The sequence below is a fragment of the Peromyscus californicus genome, unplaced genomic scaffold, assembly GCF_007827085.1.
Source record: "Peromyscus californicus insignis strain IS unplaced genomic scaffold, ASM782708v3 Scaffold_11__1_contigs__length_118956290, whole genome shotgun sequence".
In the NCBI taxonomy this organism is placed as follows: Eukaryota; Metazoa; Chordata; class Mammalia; order Rodentia; family Cricetidae; genus Peromyscus; species Peromyscus californicus.
Genome location: NW_026294402.1, coordinates 51,911,520 through 51,938,014, shown reverse-complemented (window position 1 = coordinate 51,938,014; position 26,495 = coordinate 51,911,520). Strand labels below are relative to the sequence as shown.

Here is a 26,495-nt window from a genome sequence, read left to right as displayed (position 1 = left end):
GACGCGCGCGCGCACTCCCCGCCCCCAATCCGGGAGCCGCTGGCGGCCGGCTCCGCGCCTCCTCACCAGGTGCAGGGCAGCTCAGCGCGGTGCAAGGCGACTGCCTGCCTTTCTGCAGCTGAGCGGTCGGGGCTGGTAAGTCCTGGGCCCGGAGACGCGAGGAGGGCTCTGCAGGGAAGCTGCGAGCTGGGCTGGAGAGGCGTCAGCGGCTCCAGTTTCCTGCCTTCCAAGCGTCCCTTTGCATTCGAGGGGGCAGGCCGAGGTGCTGGAGAAGTGGGGAGTCGAGGTGACCTTCCCTGTTCGGGGCGGTGAAGAGCTCCCTGGGCACCCCTAAACCCTCCTCTCCTGTTTCCTCATCCTCTGTCCCGGCATAGGGAGCCCAGGATTTGGGTGACGTCAGACCCTTGGATGCTGGAGCCTGAGCCTGGGCCTTCCACCCTACAACCCCCCGGTTCCACCTGGCATTCCCTGGAAACCGGCCTCCTTTAGGGATGGCGCATGTGGCCGGGGCTGGGGGCGACTGGACTCGGGTGACCGTGGTATCACTAAAGGCGCCTGCAGGTGGACCCAAGTTGTACTCACCCCTGGGCGGCCGATCTTTGTACCGCGGGTCTGAGCAGCCTGATTTTCGGAGGAGCGGGGGATGGGTGCACTGGCTAGGGCCCGGATACCACCTGGGGTTTGGGTCGTGGGATAGGGATGCTGGACGTAGCGCATCCAACGTTGTCACCACCAGTCGGTCACGAGGAAGGAGGGGAGAAGTGTAGGAACCAACCTCTGTCCTTGCCTTGGGGTTCGCCTGATCTGGAGGCCCGGGGAGTCAAGTAAGAGTAAAAATTGGCTGTCAGAGGCCTCTTAAACCTGCGATGTCCTAGCTTGAGGAGATCAGCGAAGGCCTGGGCAGGAGACAGGGAGGAGAGGCAGGAGCTGTCAGTAGGAGACTATCTGGGATTTGGAAGGAGGCAGAGGCAAGACCGGGCATCTCAGGGGGGTGGTATGGGCAAAGTCCAGAGGTGGGAACGAAGCACAGCCGCTCCACCCAGCCTGCCTGTGGTGTGTCTGGGGGAGGGGTGGTCTAGAGAAATTTGCAACCCGTGCTTTACCCATGATGCCTTCACCATCAGGACTGCGAAAGAGGGAAGTGATTCTGGCAGAGGCGCGGGGTCCAGAGAGATTTGGCTTGGGGTTGCTAGTTTAGGTTCTGTGGGAACTTGGAAAGACGGGGAGCCAACTCTGTATTGCTGGGAGAAGACCATGTCATGAATGGGCCACAGAAAATGGAGTGTTAGTGGAGGGAAACTCAATATTAGGAGTCCTGGGCTTTGTGGCTTGCTCTTTCTCTTTTAAGTTTTTTAAAAGTTGTATTTATTTCATATGTATGGGTGTTTTGCCTGCATGTATGTGCACTGTGTGTGTACAGTGTCCTCAGAAGCCAGAAGCCAGCATTGGATCCCCTGGGACTAGAATTACAGACAGTTGTGATGTGAGCTGCCTTATGGATACTGGGAATCGAACTTGGGTCCTTTGGAAGAGCAGCCAGTGATTTTAACCGTTGAGCCACCTCTCCAGCCCCAGTGTGACTGTTTCTTTTGTCCCCTCTCTGGATGGTCCCTGCTGAACCATTTGATTCCCTCCTCTATGTATCTTTCTGCCAACACTTACTCTAGGAACAAAATAATTGGACTAAGCTTGAGGAGGTGTTTTGTTCTTTTTTAGAGGAACCCTCAGAATTCTTCCTTTTCCCTCTTCTCTCTGCCTCTCTGGCCTCCTCCCCACCAGATTTCCTCTCCATGCTACACTTCCTGCCTCGCTGTCAGTCTGGAGTCTGAGTTTCCTGAAGGAAGTGTGATGCGGCTGGGTTAACAGAAGTGCTGGCCTTAGCCTGTTTAGGAGAAGGCATTAATCTTCCCACTCCCATACCTTGGGAGGCTATCCAAGTCTTAAGTACTAAATATGGATTGACTGTGCTCTGTGTGGGTCTTTCTGGCCCGATCTGAAAGCTCCTATCCACAGTGGACCTGATCTTCTCTACTGCAGGACCTGTTCCCACTGACTCCACACTAAGGAGTGGAGCACATTACCATCTGGCTTCAACCTCCAGACTGGATGGAACACAGTAGAATGGCACATGCCTGTAATCCCACAGTTGGGGGGCTGAGGCAGGAAGATTGCTGGGAATTCAAGGTCAGCCTGGGCTCCTGAGCAAGGCTCTGTATCAAAAACAGAACAGCCTTCATCTGTGAGGGATGGAGGAAGAGACTGGATGAGTAAGCTAAGCACCCAGTGACTGCTTTAGAACTTACACAGTGGGCTGCAGAGCAGGACTGTCTAGGAAGGCTTCACAGAAGAGGTGTGAGAAGTGTTCAAGAAGGTGGTAGATAGGGCTGGGCCGTTGGTTTGGGGTCCCTGAGGTGGCTAGACGTGATATTCCGCATAAAGTTGGGTGTATAGAAACTGGTCAGCCTATGGTAGAGAAACAGGGTATCAGGGAGGGGGTATTTGTAGCTGATTGGCCTAAAACTTCGAATGCCAGGTGCAGGAGCTGTAGGCGGCTACTAAGCATCATCGGCGGCATGGTAACGGCCAGGAGAGTGCTGTTCTCTGAGGGTGATTCACAGTTTCAGGGCTTCAGGACTACAGACGGGATTAGGTAGACTACAGAAAGGATAAGGGGTCAGGGGTAGAACAGGAAGTGGAAACTTCCATCTTAGCCAATAGGCTGTGGGCAAATAGAAGAACGACCATTTTTGTGCCAGTAGATGAGGGGCTCTTCCTGGCAAGCTGAGAGCACTTAGAAGTAAGTAGCCTCAGGCCCCGGCTGGACCTGAAGCCAGGCTTGACTTCTTTATATCCACCGTGCACCTTATTTTTACTATTGCAGGACCAGTCGCACTAAGGATTTGAAGAAATTACCGTCTAGGTTATATTGAGTCAGGGGGAGTGGTGTGTACCTGGAATCCCAGCAGCTGGGAGGCTGAAGTAGGATTGCTGGAATTTCAAGGCCAGTTTGACCTAAATAGTGAGTTTCAGGCCAGTCAGGGCTACCTAGTAAGAGCCCGTGTCAAAGCAAACTAAAACATTTTCAAATTATATTTGGTATCTTATTTGACAATAAGATGTTTTATTAAGCCTGTATTTTTCAGGAGCAATGTGACATGCTCCCAATTGCAAAAGACTCTCACTTGAGGAACAAATTGCTACTTCTCCAAGTAAGAATTTTGGTTACAAAAGCCAGCCTTTTCTTTCATCTCTTACATCACCCCTTTCCCCAAGGAAAAGGTAGCCTTGTCCTAAGGAGAAAGAACCCCGCAGACTTCCATTTCTGTGATTTCAGTTTCCTGTAACCTTTCTGAGCCCTAAATTACCCCTGCTTTTACCCTCAGCAACAAACCAGACTTCTGCCCTGGATCATTCCTATGTGACTTTTTGACTTCTCTGTCACTGTGAGCTCACCTTTGAGAAACAACCTGGGGTCTGTGATAAGGGTCGGGCTGGAGCCAGAATTAGAGGAGCATCCCCCTCCCTTGAGGTTCCTATAATTTAGTTTTTACCTTCCTTTCCTGCTTGCCTTGCTCGTTTTTTTCTGGAGGATGTTGTTGTGGAAGCAGGCTCTCATTCCATACCCCTTCTGTTTGGGGAAGGCAGTGCCTCCTTTAGTGCACCCCCCCCCCCCACTTCCATCTTGTTATCATTGGCATATGGTCACTTATGCAGTTTTGAATTCTTCCCTGACCTCAGGGACTTCCTGCTGTGGGCTTCAGGGCTAGAGACGGGACCTACTGTCTTCTAACATCTCTGATTTCTCTATTGCCTGAGCAGTGTCCCTCTGCATCCTCCGGCTCCATGCCCTCAATCGCTGGGCCATTTTGCCTATGTGCCCTGCCCAGAAGCAGACCCCAGTTCCGGATTCTGCACTCAGGATGAGGAAAACTTGTGGAGACCATCAGACCAGGGCAGTCTGACTCTGCCTCCAGCAGAGTGTCCTGTCTCAGTCATCTCCCTGTGTCATCTAAAAAGCCTCGAAACTCTTCCCTTGTTCTCGTCTGCTCTGCAGTCTGTTCCATGGGAGGAATATTCCAACCTGAACTGTTTCCCCAAAGTCCTTTTTCAGGTAGAGAGAGGGTGATCAGGACGTGCTAAGGGAGGCACAGCGATACCTCTGTTCCTGCCCCTCTCCCTGCCCACTTGTCCTTTTTTAAAATAAGAGCTTTCAAGTTGTATTTTTATTTTATGTATGTGAGTGTTTTGTCTGCAAATGTATCCGTGTACCACATACATGCCTGGTGCCTTCGGAGGCCAGAAGAGGGCCTTGCATCCCCTAAACTGGAGTTAGAGACGGTGAGCTGCCATGTGGGTGCTGGGGATTGAACCTGGGGATTGAGCCTGGTCCTCTGGAAGAGCAGCCAGTGCTCTTAACATCTGCGTCATGTCTCCAGCCCTTTTCTTTTGCTTTTTCTTTCTCTCCTTTTTTTTTTTTTTTTTCTTTTGAGACAGGGTTTCGTCATGTAGCCCAGGCTAGGCTGCTGTCCTACACATGTTGATCTTCCTTCTTCAGCTTTCAAGTGCTGGGATTATAAACATACTACCACGCTGGGCATTTTTCATGCCTCTCTGTCTCTTTGTCTCTCTGTCTTTCTCTCTTTTTCCAAGACAGGGTTTCTTTGTGTAGCCCTAGCTGTCCTGGAACTCCCTCTGTAGACCAGACTGGCCTTGAACTCACAGAGATCCACGTGTTTCTGCCTCCCCAGTGCTGGGACTAAAGGCATGCGCCACCACTGCCCTCACGCATCTCTTGAATTCTAGTAAGGCACGTCCCTGTGGAAAGCCCTACTCTGTATTAGGGACACTGATCCTTTGTGTCTCCCGAAGTACCACTGCCCATCAGTTCTTTTCTTCCTCTCCATCTTGAGCCTCTCTCCTGATTTCTTTGATATCTTCCTCCTGGTTTGTAAATGTAGTTAAGTTTCCCGGCCTGGAAAAGAAGCTTTCTAGCCCAGTGTCGTATCTGCTGTAGTTTTGTGCATTTATTGAAACAGGGTCTCACGCTGTAGCCCAAGCTGAACTTAGCCTCTTTTTTTGCAGGTGATTGGGTTTTATAAGGATGGTCTCATGTAGCCCAGGATGGCCTGTAACTCACTGTGTATCTGATAATGATCTAGAACTGATTCTCTTGCCTCTACCTGCCAAGTGCTGGAATTGCAGGTGTGTTCCACCACACCCATTTTGTAGGGTGCTGGAGATTGGACTCTGGCCCTTTTGCCTGCAGACAAAGAGCCGCAGCCCCAGCCCTTGTCTTGTTTGGTTTTGATGTGGGATCTTGCTCTGTAGCCCAGGCTGGCCTCCTGGTTTCTCCTCCCAAGTGCTGCTGTGGTAGGCATGCACCATCAAGCCTGGATTCTTTTTTTTAAAGATGTTACTTTTGATTATGTGTAGGTGTGTGTATCTGCATGTGGGCATGGGCTCTTGAGTGCAGGTGCCTGGGGAGGTCAAAGGTGGCAGATGCCCTGGAGCTAGAGCTACAGGTTGTGAGCCACATGACGTACTCTTAACCACCAAGTCAGCCCTTCAGCTGCCAGACTTATTTCTTCTTCTCACTTGTATTTTCCTAGTTTCTTGGCAGCATGGCTTTTACTCCGCCACTTCCTTGAAGCTGTGACCTTCTGACTGTTTGGTCAGCCCATGTCACACTTGACTGCTCCATGGCCATGGTCATTGTTGACCTAGCTGGCCAGTCCTTGAAAAGATTAAGATAGATCTGTACTCATTAATAGGAAAGTTTTTCTTTCCTTCTTTAAAAATATTTTTTCTTGGGGCTGGAGAGGAGGCTTAGCAGTTAAGAGCACTGACTGCTCTTCCAGGGGACCTGGGTTCAGTTCCCAGCACCCACACAGTGGCTCACAGCCATCCGTAACTTCAGTTCCAGGGATTCCAGTGCCGCCTTCTGACTGGGGAAGGTACCAGGCATGCATGTGGTATACCTACATACCTGCAGGCAAATCAGCTCCCAGCACCCACCTGGTGGCTTACCATCATCTGTAACCCTAGTTCCAGGGGATCTGACACTCTCCTTCAGCCTCCCCAGGCACTGTACACACGGTACACAGACATTCAAGCAGGCAAAATACCCAAACACATTAAATAAATCTTTTTGAAATCATTAATTTTTTAAATTTATTTACTTATTGTGTGTACAAGTATGTGCTACAGCATCCTTACGGAGGTCAGAGGACAACTTGTAGGAACCAGTTTATTCCTTCTACTGTGTGTGTCCCGGGGAGCTTGGTCAGGCTTGGTGGCAAGTGCCTTTATCCACCGAGCATGTCAAACCTCTTCTTTCTTTCTTTCTTTCTTTCTTTCTTTCTTTCTTTCTTTCTTTCTTTCTTTCTTCCCTCCCTCCCTCCCTTTCTTCCTTCTCCTTTTTGAAGCAAAGTTAGGATCTGTATTTATTTACTTTTGTGGTTTTTTTTGTTTGTTTTCTTGAGACAGGGTTTCTCTGTGTAGTTTTTGGTACCTGTCCTGGATCTCACGCTGTAAACCAGGCTGGCCTTGAACTCACAGAGATCCACCTGTCTCTGCCTCTCAAGTGCTGGGAGTAAAGGCACATGCCACTGCTGCCTGGCCTTTGTTTGTATTTTACATTGAATTGTTCCCATGCAGTAAAGTTTTGTTTCTTCAGGAAGACCTTTTTGCTTCCTTTCCTGGCTTAGGGACATTTTGTTCCTCTTCAGTGAAAATCCTCTCAGTGTGGCAGGGGAGCTTATGTATGTATGGGTTGAACCAGCCTCGAGGTCGGTGTGGACAGAGGTGCATCTTGGGTGTTTTGCTCCCTTGGTTGTTCAATGACCGAAGAAGCTGGGTCTAAATCCTCGGGTTCTGTGTTACTCCTTTGTTGTTGTTAGTTTGTTTTTTGAGACAGGTACCCTCTATGTCACCCCATCTGACCTGGAACTCACTGTGTAGACAAGCTGTCCTTGAACTCACAGAGATCTGCTTGTTTCTGCCTCCCTACTGCTGGAATTAAAGGTATATCCACCATGCCAGGCTTCTGCATTATTTGTGCTCTCTGTCTCTTTCTCTGTCTCTCTTCCTTTCCTTTTGAGGCAGTCTCTTGCTTCTTAGTTCCTGTTGTCTAGGGTGGCCTTGAACTCAGGGCCACCTGCCTCAGCCTCCCTCCCGAGTGCTGGGGTTACAGGTGTGAGCTTCTTAGAATTTTCTTTTTTGGAAGATTTATTTTATTCTTTTCAATTATGTGTGTGTGTGTCTGTGCATGGATATATGAATGTGAGCATAGATGCCTTTGGAGGCCAGAGGTGCCAGACTCCTGGACTTCTGGATTTACACAGGGGTCTAAGCCTCCTGGTGTGGATGCTGGGAATCAAACTCAGGTCAGGGTCTTGCCATTTTGGCTAGGGTAGTTAGCCAGCTTGCACTGGGGATAGCCTGTCACAGCCTCCCAGTTCTGGAATTATATGCATGTCCCCTCATCCAGTCTGCTTCTGCATGGGTGTTGGGGACCCAAACCACTTTCCTTATGCCTGTGTGGCAAGTACTTCATCCACGAAGCCATCCCTCTAGCTTCAGGATTTTTATCTTTGTGTTTTGGAAGGGACGAGAGGACAGTATCTTAATATGTATTCCAGGCTGGCCTGGAGCCTCCTGAGCCTCCCAAATCCTGGGAGACTGTATTCCTGTATTCCACCTGCCTGAGCCTCCCAAATCCTGGGATTACAGGCCTGTACCACTGTACCCAGCTCCAAGTATTATTGTTGTTACCATTATTAATGTTTTGGCGTGTGTGTGTGTGTGTGTGTGTGTGTGTGTGTGTGTGTTTGTGTATCCCTGTGTGGGAACACACATGTATGCATGCGGAGGTAGAGGTTGGCCCCAGGTGTGCTCCTGGATCGTTCTCCACTCCATGTTTCGAGGTCTTTTGCTTGAACTCAGAGATTCCTCGTTTGGCTGGTCTCATGAGCCACCCCGCTCTGGGAATCCCTTCTTTGCTACGGGAGAGCTGGAAAAGCAGGTAGGCTACCACTTCTGCCTGGTGCTTGCATGGTTGCTAGAGAGCTGAACTCTGATTCTCAGGCTTCCCAGCAAGTGCTTCAGCTACTGAGCACCTCCCCAGCCCTGGAGGGTTTTTTTTTTTTTTTTTTGGTTTTTCGAGACAGGGTTTCTCTGTGCAGCTTTGCGCCTTTCCCTGGAACTCACTTGGTAGCCCAGGCTGGCCTCGAACTCACAGAGATCCGCCTGGCTCTGCCTCCCGAGTGTTGGGATTAAAGGCGTGTGCCACCACCGCCCGGCGGGTTTTGTTTTTTTAAGCTCAGTTTCTTTTACATTTATTTATTTATGTTGGTTTTTTTTTTTTTTTTTTTTTTTTTTGGTTTTTCGAGACAGGGTTTCTCTGTGTAGCTTTGCGCCTTTCCTGGATCTCGCGCTGTAGACCAGGCTGGCCTCGAACTCACAGAGATCCGCCTGGCTCTGCCTCCCGAGTGCTGGGATTAAAGGCGTGCGCCACCACCGCCCGGCTATGTTGGTTTTTTAAGACAGGGTTTCTTTGTGTAGACTTGGCTGTCCTGGAACTCTGTAGACCAGGCTAGGCTTGAACTCACAGAGACCTGCCTGCCTCTGCCTCCCTGAGTGCTGAGGTTAAAAGCATGTGACACCACTGCTTGGCTTTTTTTTTTAACTTATCTATCTATCTATCTATCTATCTATCATCTATCTATTTGTGTGTGTGTGTGTTGTATATATGAATTTGTGTGTATGAGAGCGAGGGAGAAGGGGGTGGGAAGAGGAGCAGGAGCAAGAAAGCAGGAGCAGGCGCAGGCATGTCCCAGTGCCTGTGTGGAGGTAAGAGGACCCTTTTGGGAGTCACTTTTCATCTTCTTCCTTTTGTTGTTGTTGAGACATGGGCTCTCTGCGTAGCTCTGGCTGTCCTAGAACTCACTATGTAGACCAGGCTGGCCTCAGACTCACAGAGATCCACCTGCCTCTGCCTCACTGCACCTGGCATCCACCTTGTTTTTGAGACAGGGTGTCTCCTGCTTTTTATGCTCCGCCTACTTTGGGCCAGCTGGCCTTCAAGCTTTCTAGACAGGCTCCTGTCTCTAGTTCCCATCTTGCTCTAAGGGGATCACAAGTGTGAGCCATCAAATCTGGCTGCCGGGGACCCAGGGATTGAACTTGGGTCTTCAGGCTTGTGTGACTGGTGCCTTTACCCACTGAGTCATCTCCTCAGCCCTCAGAGCTTTACTTATTATGATAAAATTTTTAGCTTTATAAAACAAATGTCTGAGTTGGGCCTGTTAGTGAATGTCTGTTATCTCGTCACACATGAGATTGAGGCAAGATTGTCATGAGTTTGAGGCTAGCCTAGGATACATAGTGAGTTCTGGGCCACCCTTGGGTACAGTGTGAGGCCATGTGTCAAATCAGCCAACCAGCCAACTAACCGAACAAACAAATCCAAAGTAGTCTGAGGAGTTTTGTTGTTGTTGTTGTTGTTAGGATAAAATCCTTCACTGTGTCCCATGGTTTTAAGTGCAAAACCAGACCTGGCCCATGGCCTTCAAGGAAGGGATAAGCCCATTTATTTTTCACCTCTCCCCACCTTTTAATAATATTCTAATTATGTGTACATGTGTGTCTATGTATGGACGTGTGCATGTGGGTACATGTGCCCAAGGAGACCAGAATAAGGTGTTGGATCTCCTGGAGTTCCAGGTGTTTGTGAGCCACCACAAACTTGGGTGCTCTCCAACAGCAGGAAGTGTTCTTAACCACTGAGCCGTCCGTCTCTCCAGCCCCTGGCCACCCTTTTGCTTTTCCTTTCCTCCTCCCACTTCAAGCTTTCTGCCCCGTCTGTCTCCACATCCCTTCAACAGGGATGCAATGCTCTTTCGGCTCCTGTTTCCTTCACGCCTTTGGCCCAGCTGACTCCCACTTGACCTTTGCACGGTCAGATCTGGTGCTGCTTCCTCTGTGGAGCCCTTGTTGGCAGCACCGGCAGGGACCGGGAGGTGTCGTTTCCCACAGCTTTCCGTGTTTGCTGTCACAGAGCTTAGGTTGTGTTGTGATTGCCCATTAACTGAGAGCTCTGCTCTTGCTCCTCCCTCTCCTTCCAGCCTGCCCTGTACAGTATCACGGGGAGTACGAGGCTGACCCTGCTGTATTCCAGTGCCCCACATCTGCCTGCAGCTGCTCCTTTTCACCTACTGAGTTCACGGCTCCTCTCACCTACTTACGCCAGAGTCCCTCCGAATCTCACCTTTTAGGTTCCTCTTCCATCGATTATTACCTTCTTTTTTTTTTTTTTTTCTATTTTTGTGCATTTGACTCGGTATCTTGTGTAAGTAGACCCATAAGGGAGCTGTCTTTTGTGAACAGTTGTTTTTCATTTTTAATAAGTAGCTCCCCCCCCACCCCCTTGTGAGATAGGTTCTTTCATTGTTCAGGTTGACCTTGAACTCCTGATCGTACTGATTCCATCTCTTTATTGCTGGCACTACAGACATGCTCAACCATGCTTGGCCTATACTTTCAGATTAAATATTTTTTTGGCAACGACATCATGCAGGAGAGTGTGTGTCCTTCTGTGCACACATTGCCTTTTTATCCTGTTACCATGAATGCTAAGTTTGAACTTCTGGTCTGCCAGATTCTTTCGTTTAGGAATATCTTTTCTCTCTCAAGAGTCATAAGCAGTCTGGAATGTGACACTCACACTGCTGCTTTTCCATAGCAGCCTTCACACAGTGGTTTTGGTAGCCAAGGAAGCCCTGCCCACCCCTTGGTATGCAGGGGCTGCAGAGTGGAGAGTTGTGTGTACGTGTAGTATATTGGTGTGTGTCCTTACCCGTGTGTGTGCTTATGTGAGCTCATGCAGAGGTCAGAGGAGAATGTCAGGTGTCCTGCTCTATCACCTTATTCCCTTGAGACAAGATCTCTTACCTGGAGGTTGCTGTTTTGGGTTAGGCAGGCTGGCAAGCCCCAGTGATCCTATAGTCTCTGATGCCAACAGCAATGGGTTACAGGTGCATATAATCACATCCAGCTTTTTATTTAGGAACTGGGCATTCAAATTCAAGTCTCTCATGTTTGCACAGAAAGCCACTGAATGGTGATTTTGAAGAATACTGTCATTCCTTCTGCTTTCTCAAAAGGACTTTACAACGACTCTGGGTTGACAGTGCTGGTTATTCTTCCAGGGGACCTGGGTTTCATTCCTAGCATCTACGTGGCAGCTCACAACCATCCGTAACTCTAGTCCCAGGGGATCCAACACCTTCTTCTGGCACTACACACATGGTGCACAGACATACATTCAGGCAAAACCCTGAGACACATAAAACAATACACCTGAAAAAAGAAGAACAAAGGGACTCTTTTAAAGCTGATGATTAGACCCAGGGCCTTGTACATTCTATTGATTTATTTTAAAGAAAGATTTAGTTTTAGGTTATGGGTCTAGATGATTTGCCTGCATGTATGTATGTGTACTGTGTACCATGTGCCTGCCTGGTACTGATGGAGGTCAGGAGGACATTGAACCCCTGGGAACCGGAGTTACACACTGCTTTGAGCTGTGATGTGTGTGTGCTGGGAACCAAACCTGGGTTTTCTGCAAGAGAAACCAGTGCTCTTAACCACTGAGCCATCTTCTGACCCCCCTTTTACAATTTTTACGTTTATGTAGTGTGTGCGCAGGCACACAGACATGCAAGCCTCATGGAGTACTTTTGGAAGTTAGAGAATGAGTTAGTGGGAAGTTAGAAGTTGAGCTGTGGGAGTCAGTTCTCTCCTTCTGCCGTGTGGGACCTGGGGACCGAACTCAGGTCATCGGGCCCTGGTCTCAGGCGCTTTACCCACTGAGCCATCTTGCCTGCCCAAGCCTTGTACATTCTGATCATGTGATCTGCCACTGAGCTTTATCCGAGGTCCCTTCATATCTTCCCGTCTAACCCTGCATCCCAAGCTAGCTCTCACCTTGTGCTCTTCCTGCCTCCGCGTCTTGCGTGCTGAGATGACATAGGGCACGTGCACCTTTTCACTCCGTGTTTTGAATCCATTATTGACAAAATTTATATTTCCCTCTAACTTTTTTTTTTTTTTTGGTTTTTCGAGACAGGGTTTCTCTGTGTAGCTTTTCGCCTCTCCTGGAACTCACTTGGTAGCCCAGGCTGGCCTCGAACTCACAGAGATCCGCCTGGCTCTGCCTCCCGAGTGCTGGGATTAAAGGCGTGCGCCACCACCGCCTGGCTCCCTCTAACTTTTTATCTGGAAACTTCCAAACCTAACTATAAAGTTGAAAGGATAGTGTAGGGCACCATGTCTCTTTACTCAGATGGATTCATTGTTAACATTTGCTCTGTAATCAGGCTGCTGAGCCTTTTTTTTTTTTTTTTTTTTTTGGTTGGGGGGTAGGTTTCTAGTTAGGGTTTCTCTGTGTAGCCCTGGCTGTCCTGGAACTCACCGTGTAGACCAGGCTGGCCTTGAGCTCAGAGATCCGCCTGCCTCTGTCTCCTGAGTCCTGGGATTACAGGCATGCGCCACCACTGCCCAGCCTTACTGAGCCCCATGTCCTCACTTTTAATGTCATAGATTAGTTTTGCTTAAAAACAAAACAAAACGGAACTGTAGATCAATGTCAGCCAAGCTTTGAAAATGGTACATTGCCATTGCCCTGACCATTTTTCTGGTCCTGTTCACATAAATGTCCACAGTCAAGCAGGATCCTAAACAGCTGGTTTACCATCCATAGTCAAGAGCAGAAAGAAGGAAGCACATGGATGCTGTTTGCTTACTAGCTTATGTTCAGCGAGTTTTCGTCACTTATATGGTCCAGGATCACCTGCCCAGGGAATGGTGCCTCCAGCAATGTTCTGGGTCTTCCCACATTAATTAACAGTCAAGACAGCCCCCCACAGACATGCCTGTAGACCAACTTGATCTAGGCAACTTCTCAATTGGAACTGTCTTCTCAGGTGATTCTAGATTGTGACAAGTTGACATTTAAAGCTAACTAGTGTGGTGGAAACATCTGGAATGATGTGGATGATGCTGTGGTGGCTCCTCAAGGTGAAAAGCTGCCTCATTTGGGTTCATGCCACAGTCGGAATGGGAGCCTGTCCTGCCTCAGAGAGCGTGACGCACAGCTGGAGTGTGGAGGGGAGCTGTGTTTGATGGTGTTCTGATCCTCATTCTTTTTTTTTTTTTTTTTTTTTTTTTTTTTTTTGGTTTTTTCGAGACAGGGTTTCTCTGTGTAGCTTTGCGCCTTTCCTGGGACTCACTTGGTAGCCCAGGCTGGCCTCGAACTCACAGAGATCCGCCTGGCTCTGCCTCCCGAGTGCTGGGATTAAAGGCGTGCGCCACCACCGCCCGGCCTGATCCTCATTCTTATCTAGTCTTTCTTTCCTTCCAGTTCAGGACGAAGAGGTGTGAGCAGGCTTCTGGGCTGGCTGGTCCATCATGGCGGGTAAGGAGAAGTGGGTCATATGGGGTAGACATGAAAAAAAGTGTAAAGTAGCTGGCCCTTGTCAGAAGGCCTGCTCTTTCTGTATGCACTCTTGCCTCCATTGTGGCTTGGCTATCTGAGAACTTCATAGCACCATCTAGTCCTGTGTCAAATTTTGAGCCTGGGAACCTGAGTTGAGCATCTTGATGGCCCTGTCTTACCTTCCAGCTGACAAAGTGGCAGCATGGGTGGCCTATCCCTGTCCCTGGTATTACCATTGTGCTCAGACTTTTCCCTCTGGTTTCTAAAGGTCCAGAGGTCCATAGTGTCAAAGCTGGAGGGAACTTTAAGGACCATGTAGATTCCACTCCACTGAACAACCAAGGTCTGGAGAGGGCCAGTGAATTGAATGATGGAGTCGAGGCTAGGACCCACATCTACCTTACCGTGGAACTTGCTCTCTGTGTGGAGAGCACCTCACCCTGAAGGCAGCTTTTATTATTTTTGTGTTCTTTTGAGAGATGCTGTTTTAGCATCTTTGATTTCTTTGGGACCATCTTGACAGATTCAGGAAATAGACAGTTGGGTGGGGATGGCAAAGCAGCCAGGGAGCAGGGTCAGGAGTATATAGGATCTATAGGCAGTCCAGCCGGGGGGAGGGAGCGGCATATAGAACCTATAGGACCAAGAAGGAAGGGCCAGAAGAGACATCCAAGGTGATGCCCTGCAGTGTATCTCACCCACAGAGAAAGTGAACAACTTCCCACCATTGCCCAAATTCATCCCGCTGAAGCCATGCTTCTACCAAGACTTCGAGGCAGACATCCCTCCTCAGCATCTCAGCTTGACCAAGCGCCTCTACTACCTCTGGATGTGTGAGTGCTGTGGGGATGAGGGAGAGGTACTGGCCCCGGGGAGGGGTGCTTGCATATCCTGCTTTCCAACTGTAGCATCTGCATGGTCTGGGAAATCTTTCCCCTGCCGCTCCCAGGCAAGCTCACTCCTGCTGGCCAGTTCCACAGCTGGGCCTCAGATTCTGTCATTTGGCCTCCTTTCTTCCCCTCATTGCTCTCCCTCGTTCACAGAGCCTCTGAGCGGGGGGTTTCTTTCTGCAGTGTTGTTTTTCCTTTGGCTTCTCTACCCCATCCCGCTGGAGTACTTTTCCAGGGAAGCCGTGGTGACTGCCAAGATTCTGGATTTGGAGAAGAATCCTTCCTTTAAAGCCTCGTGTTTCTTGTTGCCTTGCTCAAAGAGAAGAGCGTTTCACTGGGAGTTAGGAGACGTGGAATCTAGTTTTTCTGCTCTAGTTCCCAAACAGTAGGGTCTCTGTTGTAGAAAGAGTATGGCTCACCGACAGCTACCATTCCAGGTAGCTGTGTGGCCGAGGGTTCTGATGCTTTAAGGATTTAAGGCCGAGGATTTAGAGGTGCCTGTTTCTGGTGCTCTGTGGCAGCCTAGTGGAATGGTGTCATCGTGAGGTGTGTGGACTTGACTTTGCTCAGGGCAGTCAGAAGACACTGCTCAGGCATGTGAGGGGAGGGCAGGCTGTGGTGTGACTGCAGTTGGCATCTGTCACAGGTGTCACTGCCTTGGCTCAGGCCTGTACTCAGTGGTGTCGAAAAGGTACTAAAGAATGCTGTTTTGGGCGAGTGAGGTATCTCAGTTTGTGAATGTGGAGTCAGTGTGCTTGCCCCATAAGCCTGATAACCTGGGTTCAATACCTGGAACCCATGTAAAACGTTGGGTGTGGTGGCAAATACCTGTAGGCCCAGTACAGAGCTCGATGGGAGGCACAGACAGGAGACAAGCTCCTGGAAGCTAGGAAGGCTAGCTGAGTTTGGAGTACAAAATGCAGAAACAAGAGACCCTGCCTTAACAAGGGAGACGGAAGAAAATGGCTCCTGAAGGTTGTCCTGTGTGCACTGCGTTGTCATTGTGCACTATGGCAAACTAGACAGACACACCACACACAACACAGACAGACACACTCACACAGACACATCACACACACACACACACTCAGACACAGACAAACCACACAACACCACACACACACACAGTCTCAGACACACCACACACACACACACACACACACACACACACACACACACACCACACACTCAGACACAGACAAACCACACAACACCACACACACACAGAGTCTCGGACACACACCACACACACACACACACACCACCACACCACACACTCAGACACATCACACCACACACACACACGCACACGCACGCACACGCACACAGGAGACTCAGACAAAGACAAATCACAAACATACACAGATACACACCACACCCCCTCATACACGAGAGACTCAAACAAAGACAAACCACATACACACACACAGACTCAGATACAGACAAGCCACATATACCCACCACACATACACACAGACTCAGACACAGACACATCACAACACACACACACACACACACACACACACACACACACACACACACACACAGAGTAAAAAGCAAACAAACAAAAATCACCATCTTTACAACAGGCCCTTCCTGGGACAGTAGTAGCAGAGGGTCAGGCGCTTAGACTGTTCTAGAACCTGCCTTGGCCTGTGGGCAGAGAAGGGTCTCCTGCCCTGTAACATAAGAGGAGGGGTTGGACAAGTCTGGATAGCCTGTAGATGTTGGACGGAAAACAAGGTTGCCCTTGATGGCTTCTGCTTTTCCCAATTAATAAGGAGGAGGGGGCTGGAGAGATGGCTCAGTGGTTAAGAGCACTGTCTACTCTTCCAGAGGATCTGAGTTCAATTCCCAGCACTCACATGGGAGGCTCACAGCTGTTTGTAACTCCAGTTCCAGGGGATCTGATGCCCTCTTCTGGCCTCCACAGGCACTGTATGCATATGGTGCACAGATACACATGTAGGCAGAACATCCTACACATAAATAATAAAAAATAAAGGTTAAGCCGGGCGGTGGTGGCGCACGCCTTCAATCCCAGCACTCGGGAGGCAGAGCCAGGCGGATCTCGGTGAGTTCGAGGCCAGCCTGGTCTCCAAAGCGAGTTCCAGGAAAGGCGCAAAGCTACACAGAGAAACCCTGTCTCGAAAAACCAAAAAAAAAAAAAAATAAATAAATAAAAAATAAAGGTTAAAATTTAAAAGAAATATATAGAGAAGGATGGAGGGTGGGGCCTTTGGGAAGGTGGGTGTCCATGTTCATAGCAGATGAGGATGTGAAAGCCAGCCACCAAGATCTCTGGGGCATGCACAGGGTCATCTGAGGTTGGTTGCTGGGAGTTTCTAGTCCTTCCAGGCTTCCCCATGGCAACCTTTTTTCTTAGGGACATTCAGCTCAGGCAAAGGTGTGTTATGATCATTCTGGGTAAGTGCACACCTTTAATTCCAGACTTAGAAGGCAGAGGCACATGGATCTCTGTGAGTTTGAGGCCAGCCTGGTCTGCATAGTAAGTTCTAGGTCAACCAGGGTCATACAGTGAGAACCTGTCTCGAAAGAAAAGGAGGAGGAAAGTATAACAAAGAGTTATACTCTGAGCTGGACAGGGAGCATAGTAAGTTCTAGGTCAACCAGGGTCATACAGTGAGAACCTGTCTCGAAAGAAAAGGAGGAGGAGCCGGGTGGTGGTGGCGCACGCCTTTAATCCCAGCACTCGGGAGGCAGAGCCAGGCGGATCTCTGTGAGTTCCAGGAGAGGCGCAAAGCTACACAGAGAAACCCTGTCTCGAAAAACCAAAAAAAAAAAAGAAGTAAAGACAGAGAATGCCTCATGGCTGGAGAAGTACGGCTGAGTCGGGGGTGTCCATCCCAAAGACAGAGAGGAGAATTGCAATAGAAACACTCGAGACAAGTGAACTGGAGACGGCAGGGCCTGGGGAGAGTGATGCTAGCCAGTGTGATAACGGGTGGTGTCCTTTCTGTGTGTAAAGCAAACACAGGCCAACAGGATAGTTCAGAGGTAAGGGGCTCGCCATGAAGTCTAGACAACCTGAGTTTGAGTTCTAGAGCCACATAGTGGAAGGAGAGAACTAACTCAGGGTTAGGGCTGCACATTGTCCTCTGACTTCCACGTGTGCACCATGGCAAAGACAGACGGACGACGGAGACACACACACACACACACACACACACACACACACACACACAGATCGCCCCACATGTTTTTTAAAGAACAAACAAAATCAGTAAGAACAACAAAGCTCTAGGAAACTTTGAAGCAATGAACAGGAATGGAGGAAACACCTGAAATACACAAGAAGTGTCCATACTTGTCATGTGGGGGAGGGCTGAGGTGGGTGTAGCTGCACAGTTGATAGAGTTATCAGGCCAGGTTGGGCTTAGGGGAGCCTTCTGCCTGGCCCTAGGCTCCTGGAACTCCGCCTTATGAGAAGATCTGGCCCAGAAGCTGGATTTAAGGGCTATAAATACTTCCTTAAGTCCTTACTAGGTGCCTGTCAGGTGCTTTGGTCCTGAAACAATGTATCTAAGCCTTGAGATTCAGAAGATGAGCGTAGGAACTGGACTGTTTGAGGCCACGACTGAGCCTACCTTCTGTTAACTCAGCAGGTCTTTGGGGACTCAGCCCAGGGTTCAAGGGAGTCGTCTGGGGGCTGAAGACCTAGGTGTATGTTAATGCCGGTGTCTGTTTTTGAATCTGTAAAGAGTCTTTAGACCTCTGCCAGCTGTGACTCATTGATGTCATGAGTCCTAGGATCTTCTAGGTGAGGTGAGAAAGGGGAAGAGGAGTCAGGATCTCACCACTGAGGAATTTCTAGTCTGGATGATGGACTGGAATTATATTTGGGGAACTGCACAGCTGTCCAGATCTGCAGGTCACAGGAAAGTGAGATAGGTAAGGAAGACATCTTGGAGGGAGAAGAACAATGGTAGCCTGAGGAATGGATTAGATAAGGACTGAGCGTCCAGCCACTGTTGTCTACCCTCACTGACACGCCAGGCAGGTGGCTCAGTGGCTTGAAGAGATGCTTCCAGAGTGTCTTTTTCTTCCCTGCTTTCATGTCCCTACTTTGTAAGAAAATATATAAAATGGATCTCTTGCCTTGGGGTTGGTGATTGCTGTGGGTCTGGGAGGACCAAGGACTGAGTTGTAGTCTTGGGGGTGGATCCCGGCCTCTTGCACGCTAAGCTCAAGTCTAACACTGAGCTACCTCCACCCCCACCCCAGAGGCCTTTCTTACAAGGACAGGATCCCAAGGCTTTGAGATCCTTTCAGGGGGCTTTCTGGGCAGACGCTCTGGGTTCTAGAGACTCTTGGTTGTTGGGATTTCTCAGATCCTTAGGGGTGGATTTGGGGAAGGGTTGACCCAGGCTCCCAGCTTTCTTTCTTACAGTCTGTACTCCCTCTGTGTGTGTGTGTGTGTGTGTGTCTTTGTGTGTTTATTGGTATGGCGTGTGGGTCATCTGTGTGTGTGTGTGTGTGTGTGTGTGTGTGTGTGTGTGTGTGTGTGTGTGAGTTTGCACTTGTATGTGTTGTTGCCATGTATTTGGTTGTGCATCTATATGGAATCCTGGGTATGTGCCTCTGCGTTTGGATACTCACGTCTCTGTATGGACTTTGGTGTCTCTGTGTGTGTATCTGGTGTCTATCTCTGTGTGTGCATGTGCTCCTGGGTCTGCAGTGAACAGCGTCACGCTGGCCGTGAACCTGGTGGGCTGTCTCGCGTGGCTGATCGGAGGCGGGGGAGCCACCAACTTTGGCCTCGCCTTCCTCTGGCTCATCCTCTTCACACCTTGCTCCTACGTCTGCTGGTTTCGGCCCATTTACAAGGCCTTCAAGTAAGTGGTTGGTGCTGACCCCAGCTGCTCCCCCTACTTCCCTCTGTCCACTGTCCCCCAAACTCTGCCTGCTGTTTTCCTTATTCACCTTTGACTGGGACTGTCAGGAGGAGCTTGGGCTTCCTGGGAGGTCCAGGCTGGGTTGAGGGGGTTGGGAGCGGGACCCTCCTTATTTCCTTCCCTTTCAGTCTCTCCTGCTTGTCAAATTTTGCCTATGGGGTCTTGGTGGAACTGTCTATCCTTGTACTAGTGGGGAATGATTGATTTGGTACCCAGAAGATCCCTATTCATGTGTCACTGGAACAAGCCATCCAAGAGCCACTGACACTGTTCATGTGCCAATGATGCCATCCAGTTCTGTGCCAAAGGGAATACCTATCTATGTGTTGATGGGGCTAGCTGTCTTGGTGCCAGTGAGTGTCCACCTAGTGCCAACTGGGATTTTCAATTTGGTGCCATTAGGGCTGCACCTAGCAACAAGGCTGTCTCGATGCCAGCAGACTGTGCATTTCAGTGCCAATGGAGCCTTAAATCTCTTTGTCAATGGGACTAACCATTATGTGCCAATTAGCTACTGTTGTGGTGCCAATAAGGTATCTATACTGGTACCACTGAGATTTTCTGTTTCTGTAGAGCCATCCATCCCTGTTCCAGTCCCTTGATAATGGAGCTATTTATTTTTCCCACAATGGAATCATCTGTCTCTATAGCCAATAGGATCATTGATCCCTGTGTCATGGGTGGTCCTTTCATGAGGACATCCCTTTCTTCTTCTTTTTTTTTTTTTCTTTTTGGTTTTTCGAGACAGGGTTTCTCTGTGTAGTTTTTTGGTGCCTGGCCTCGAACTCACAGAGATCCGCCTGGCTCTGCCTCCCGAGTGCTGGGATTAAAGGCGTGCGCCACCGCCGCCCGGCGAGGACATCCCTTTCTTGTACACAGGTGTAACTCATGGAAACCTTTAAAGATCGGTGGAGGAAGCCCATCCCATTTAGACTCTCATTTAAAGCCTTTAAATGTCTTGTCACTTACGCCTCGAGGAGCCTTGGGTTCCTGAGTGCAGGGAAGCCCAGCGCTTCTGCCCAGGTGACAGACCATCCTCTCTGCCACAGGACAGACAGCTCCTTCAGCTTCATGGCCTTCTTCTTCACCTTCATGGCGCAGTTGGTCATCAGCATCATCCAGGCCGTGGGAATTCCAGGCTGGGGTGTCTGGTAAGAGGCAAAGGGCTGATCTGGGGCTAGTAGGAGTAGCATTTGGGTTTTTGCTTACCTGTGTACTAAGGTGATTTGCTTTTAAGGGCACCAAGTGGCTTGTTATGAGTAGAATGAAGTTTGGGGGTAGTGGAGTTGCTGTGGGATGGTCTGTATGTCGAGTGTTGCTGATTGGTCAATAAATAAAACACTGATTGGCCAGTGGCCAGGCAGGAAGTGTAGGCGGGACAAGGAGGAGAATAAAGCTGGGAAGTGGAAGGCTGAGTCAGAGACACTGCCAGCCGCCACGATGAGAAACAGCATGTAAAGATGCCGGTAAGCCACGAGCTACGTGGCAAGGTATAGATTTATAGAAATGGATTAATTTAAGCTGTAAGAACAGTTAGCAAGAAGCCTGCCGTGGGCCATACAGTTTGTAACCAATATGACTCTCTGTGTTTACTTGGTCGGGTCTGAGAGGCTGTGGGACTGGCGGGTGACAGAGATTTGTCCTGACTGTAGGCCAGGCAGGAAAACTCTAGCTACATGGAGTAGTGTTCACCATAGGGTTATAGGGGACAGAGAACTGGGGAGGGGTGTCTTGGGTGGCCAAGGAAAGTCAGACTTTGTGTGAAAGCCTTCTAGCTCAGGAGCTCTGGGCGCATAGGCTCTGGAGTATCAGTCGTAGGGTCCCTCTGTGGCTAATGGTATAGTTCCTCCCTGTGGCAATGAGATGATCCCTGGGATGGTTCCTGGGTCCCCTTTTCCTACATCCATAGTCCCACAGCTGGCTTCTTCCTACAGTGGCTGGATCGCCACCATCTCCTTCTTCGGGACAAACATTGGCTCGGCGGTGGTGATGCTCATTCCCACGGTCATGTTTACAGTTGTGGCTGTCTTTTCCTTCATCGCCCTTAGCATGGTATGTGTAAGCCTCAAGGGTGAGGGGATGGCTTTGGGAGGGGACTGTGATCTGGAACCACCTTTCCTCCAAGTTACAAGAGGATTCAGGTGCTGGGTGGGGGGGGAGGTGGCGGCAGAGGCAGAGGCAGGCGGATCTCAGTGAGTTTGAGGTCAGTCTGGTTTACAGCGCGATTTCCAGGACAGCCAGGGATGTTACAGAGAGAAACCCTGTCTCTAAAACAAAAAAAACAACAACAAACAAAACAAAAACAAAAACAAGGAGAGGATTCAGGAGGTTGGGGAGCTGGTGGGTAAAGTATTTGTTGCATAAGCCCGAGGACCTGAGTTTCGATTCCCAGAGTCCACAACCTGATGTGGTAGCAAATGGTTGTAACCCTCGAGCTGGGAGCAGAGCAGACACAGACGGACGCCAGGTCTAAAGGCCAGCCAGTCAAGCTTCAGATCCAGAGAGAGGTCCTAATGAAATCAAACCTGAGGCTGGGTACTGGGGTGAATGCTCAAAGATCAGAGAAGCAGAACAAGCCACAGCCACCTCACCTCGCCAATTCCTCAGCGGATCCTGTTTCCTCAGACTGGAAGCCTCTGAGTCCTCATCCAGAATGAATCTCAGTTGAACTGTGCTGCTCCAAAGCCTAAAAGCTTAACCAGCTCTAGTTCCTGGTTTTCACGCCTTATATACCTTTCTGCTTTCTGCCATCACTCCCTGGGATTAAAGGCTCTCTTCCTGGGATTAAAGGCGTGAGTCACCACGCCTAGCTGTTTCCAGTGTGGCTTTAAACTCAGAGAGATCCGGATGGATCTCTGCCTTAGGAATGCTAGGATTAAAGATGTGTGTGTCACCATTTTCTGGCCTCTGTATCTAGTGGCTGTTCTGTTCTCTGATCCCAGATGAGTTTATTAGGGTGCACAATATTTTGGGGAACACAATACCACCACAGGGCATTCTCCAAACATGAGGTAGAGAGCACTGGAAGAAGCTAGCTGAAGTTGACCTCTGACCTCCACAGGTATATGCAAATGCACCCTCCTGTGTTTGCATATGACACATACAAGTGGCATTCTGAGGAGATCCCTCAGTGGGTAAAAACCACTTGCTGTACCCGTGTGAGGATCTGAGTGTGAAAACACACACAAGTGGCGCTCTGAGGAGATCCCTCAGTGGGTAAAAACCACTTGCTGTACCTGTGTGAGGATCTGAGTGTGAAAACTAGGAGCCCATGCAAAGCCGGGCACTATGAACATTGGTAATCCTAGCACTCCCAGGCAAGGTGGGAAGTGGAGACAGGAGACACTGTGGGCCGTCTAGCCTGAGGCACACAAAACAAGAAGAAACCACATCTCACATGAGGTGGAAGGTAAGAACTGACACTGGAGTTTGTCCTCTGACACCTGAAGTCACATGAACAAGTGTGTGCGTGCACACACACATACACAGGCATGCACACACACACACAGGCACATACTTTTTTAAAAAAAGGAGGACCCAGAAGTCTTCTGACTTACTTACTCAGAGGGCTTATTTTTCACAGAAGGATCCCATCTGTTTCCTACCCTATTAAAAAAAAAAAAAAAAATATATATATATATATATATATATATATATATATATATATATATATATATTATTGGCTTTTTGAGACAGAGTTTCTTTGTAGTCCTGGCTGTCCTGGAACTCTCTCTGTAGACTAGGTTGGCCTTGAACTCAGAGATCCACCTGCCTCTGCCTCCTGAGTGCTGGGATTAAAGGTGCACACCGCCATGCCCCACTTTAATTAATTAATTAAAAGATTCATCAATTTTTGAGATAGGGATGTATGACATCTAGGCTGGCTTCAAACTCAGGATGTGTTGAATAACCATGGACTCCTGATCTTCCCACCTCCATCTCCCAAGGGCTTGGGTCACAGGCAGGCGCCACTGTCCTGGCTTTTTTGTTTTTGTTTTTTAGATGACCTCTTGAATCATGATTCTCCTGCCTCTTCGGGGACTGTAGGCGGGCAGCACCACCTTGTTTGTCTTCCTCTCTGACTAGCCCTTCCTTATGCTTTTGTTCTTACAGGTTCATAAGTTCTACCGGGGCAGCGGGGGCAGTTTCAGCAAAGCTCAGGAGGAGTGGACCACTGGAGCCTGGAAAAACCCACATGTGCAACAGGCAGCCCAGAACGCCGCCATGGGGGCCGCGCAGGGTGCCATGAGTCAACCGCAGACTCAATATTCTGCCACCCCCAACTACACATACTCTAATGAGATGTGAGCCAGCCAAGCCCACCAGGAGGCGGGGCTGGGGGCCAGTGGGACAGGGGGCTCATGCCACATCATCTGTGTGGTGACCAAGCAGGGTTCCCCCTTCCCTTTTCTCCCTCCCAACTTTGTACAAAGAATCAGAGTTATATATATATATATATGTATATGTATATGTATATGTCTATCCCTGCCCCCACCTTTTGGGTCCTGCTCTTGGCACTCCAAGAGCTGTGGGCTGCACAAAGATTGGCCCTGTGCACTGGTAGCTGAGTCCATGTCCCCTTGTGAAATAATGTGCAGTGGAGATCTCTTGTTGTGGTGCTACATGTGTGTTTAGAACCAAACCAGCTCCCCTCCACCCCATCCACCAGGTTGCCCCCTCTGGCCCTGGCCCAGGGACTCCTCATGGGGCAGGGGGAGGCCTAGCAGAGAGCCTGGCACCCTGTGTAGAGTTAGGAGCCGAAGCTGTTTCCCGCTTTGGTCCCATTGGGAAGCAACAGTATTTAGCATTCATGGTGGTAACGTGTTCGGGAGGGTGGGGCGGAGAGGATGTCTCCTTGCTCCCTGGAGTCCTCCCCTCAACCCCTCCCCCCTGTTTCTGCCTCACTGTTAGACTCTGTGCTCTCTTCCCTGGCGGCTCTCCCAGGATCTCTCCCCTCCCCATGTAGCTTTTCTTTGTCTCCCCAAGGCTGAGTGTCCCCATTATGTCTGCTTCCAAGACTGCACAGATCCCCAAATCTGATCTGCTTCCCGGTTCAAGGAAGCTGACGTGGGGGCTGAACCAGCCCTGATGTGAAAGGGGCACGCAGCTTGGAGATGGAGGGCACATTTGGTACTTGGCACCTAGGGCATGGAAACACAGGCCTATTTCCTTGGCTCCGAAAGCCTGGTCTGCAGAGGCAGGCTGCCTTTCCCTCTCCGGCTTCCCTCTTCTCCTCTAGCTACTCTGCATTTCCTGCTGAGCCGAGTTGTGACTTGTTAGCTGTCAAGGCACTGAGAGAAGAGCGGGCATGGAACTCACTGTTGGCCCCTGGGGGAGGTGCCAGCCCACAAGGGCTTCTAGGTATCTCAGAGTGACCATTGGATTCCTGGGTAGCTGTTCTATTTGAGTATGGCAGAAAGGATAGAGCCCACAGGGCCAGGCCTAAAGGAGGGGCTCAGAAGAGAAGTCGAATAGAAGCCCGATGAGAGGGTAGCTTGCCTCTCTAGTCCCACTTGCCCTCGGCTACTGGACAGATTCTGTGGAGATGCTCCCAGGCCCAGTTCAAGCTGCAAGCACAATGTCCTGAGTAGGATTCCTGGTTGGCCGAGAGGGAAGAAGGACTCTGCCTTTAGTTTTTAGTTTAGTGAGTTTTGCCCCTCCCTCCTTCTCTTCCATTCTCTTGAGAACTACAGGACTTGGTTCCTGGCCTTTTCTTAGTTCTGTTAGTACCCGCTTCCCTTTCATAACTGATCTCAGTCCCCGGGACTGTCTCTTCCAAGCAGTGGGTAGACATTGCCTGGCCGAGGATCTGACCGTGTGTGAGGCCTGAGGTGGGTAGGCCTTACCAAGGAGCAGCTGCCTGTTCCTCACCTCCTTCCAACAGAAACTCACCTGGGCTGGGTAGACTGGAGAACCAGACTACACTCAGCCATCCCCTGCTGGTTGGCCTTGGGACCTAAGACCTGGTTTCAGGCCACCTTGAGCTTCTTGTAAGAGAAGCCAAGAGTCTCTGGAAAGTTCCCTTCCTAATGACCCCTTAGGCTTAGTGAATTCTCTCCCTTACTGTGTCCTCTCTGGAGAACAGTTGTCATAGCTCTGGGTATCCTAGGAGACCCTAGGGCTAAGCCCTTCCTCTTCTTCCCTCCTCCTGACCCCCCAACTTCTGGCTCCCTTTCTCTTAGTCCTCTGGTAGTTCCAGGAGGGCTGTGATCTAGCTGCCAGCCTAGCATCCACAAGCTCTTGGATGTTACCTCCAGTCAATTTCCTGCCCTATCTGCCTTTCCTCTTTCCTGGCTCAGACCTATTGGCCATGCCTGGCGCTGCCCTTGGGAAAGCCTGTTACCAGTGTCTGGCCCAGCTGCTCAGGCCCTGGAATGCTGCATCTCCAGGCAACTATGCACTTTCATGAGGAGGGAACCAGGCTGAGAAATGGGGCTGGGCACAGACGGTTTGGTTTGGGGGTGGGAGGAGGGCCCAGTTGGTCCTGGGGGTCCTCCTGTCTGTTGCCAGCCAGTGACCTGCTTTTGCATTCTCCTGGTGCCCACTGCCCCTTGTTTCTGAGAGACACAAACTATTCCCTAGCTGGCAGTTGACCTGCCTGAGCCAATGTGTCTATCTGTGGTAACTGGATGAACCATAATAAAAGGGATCATTTGACCCTGTCTGTTCTGCTGTGTTACTTGTCTTCATGTGGATCTTTATGAAGCATTGATGTGGGATGTGAGGCAGGGTGTAGGGTTGGGTTGAGGGAATCTGTGGCCTGGCGTTCTGTGGTGCCAAAAACCATATACTTCTCTGTGATCCTTTCCCTAAAGCAGCCTTGAGTAGGCCATGAGGTAAATGCCATAACTACCAGTTAAGAAGAAGAAGAAGTAGACGAAGTCTGTAACAGTGAGTGAGGTCCTGATGGTTGATGCCCCGCAGTGGTAGGACTGGAACACAGGCCCTTCCTCTGCTCCCATGGTGGGTCACCTGAAGCTAATTCAGTAGCCTCAATGAACACAGGTTCTTGAGACCTATGATTGCTGCAGGGTGACGACAGTTATTCCAGCATGCCGAGTCTTTGCCAAAGGTGTGCCCACTAGGAGTGCTGTCTAGATCCTCTGTGCTGGTCACTCCTCAAGATACCTCTCAAGTAGCCTTGGTTGCAGTAGCACTGTCCTTTAATCCCAGTATTTAAGAGACAGAGGCAGG

The 26,495-nt window shown here is 49.8% G+C and overlaps 1 protein-coding gene across 2 annotated transcripts; it reads left to right on the top strand.

The window, feature by feature from the left end:
- Window positions 1-25,965, top strand: Scamp5 (secretory carrier membrane protein 5). Of its 2 annotated transcripts, XM_052761692.1 has the most exons (7): window positions 1-135; window positions 13,421-13,474; window positions 14,200-14,328; window positions 19,085-19,241; window positions 20,351-20,452; window positions 21,236-21,353; window positions 23,415-25,965. In XM_052761692.1, exons 2-7 carry the CDS (start codon window positions 13,468-13,470, stop codon window positions 23,607-23,609), a joined length of 708 nt encoding a protein of 235 aa, XP_052617652.1. In that variant the 5' UTR covers window positions 1-135; window positions 13,421-13,467; the 3' UTR covers window positions 23,610-25,965. The 2 variants fall into 2 exon arrangements, with proteins under 2 accessions (XP_052617652.1, XP_052617659.1); XM_052761699.1 differs by lacking the exons at window positions 1-135; window positions 13,421-13,474; window positions 19,085-19,241 and having other exon boundaries at window positions 14,249-14,328.
- The last annotated feature ends 530 nt before the right edge of the window (window positions 25,966-26,495 follow it).

Coding starts and splice junctions, on each gene's coding strand:
- Scamp5 (XM_052761692.1), top strand. Junction 19,242..20,350: donor CCCATTTACAAGGCCTTCAA/GTAAGTGGTTGG, acceptor TCTCTGCCACAG/GACAGACAGCTCCTTCAGCT. Junction 20,453..21,235: donor ATTCCAGGCTGGGGTGTCTG/GTAAGAGGCAAA, acceptor TTCTTCCTACAG/TGGCTGGATCGCCACCATCT.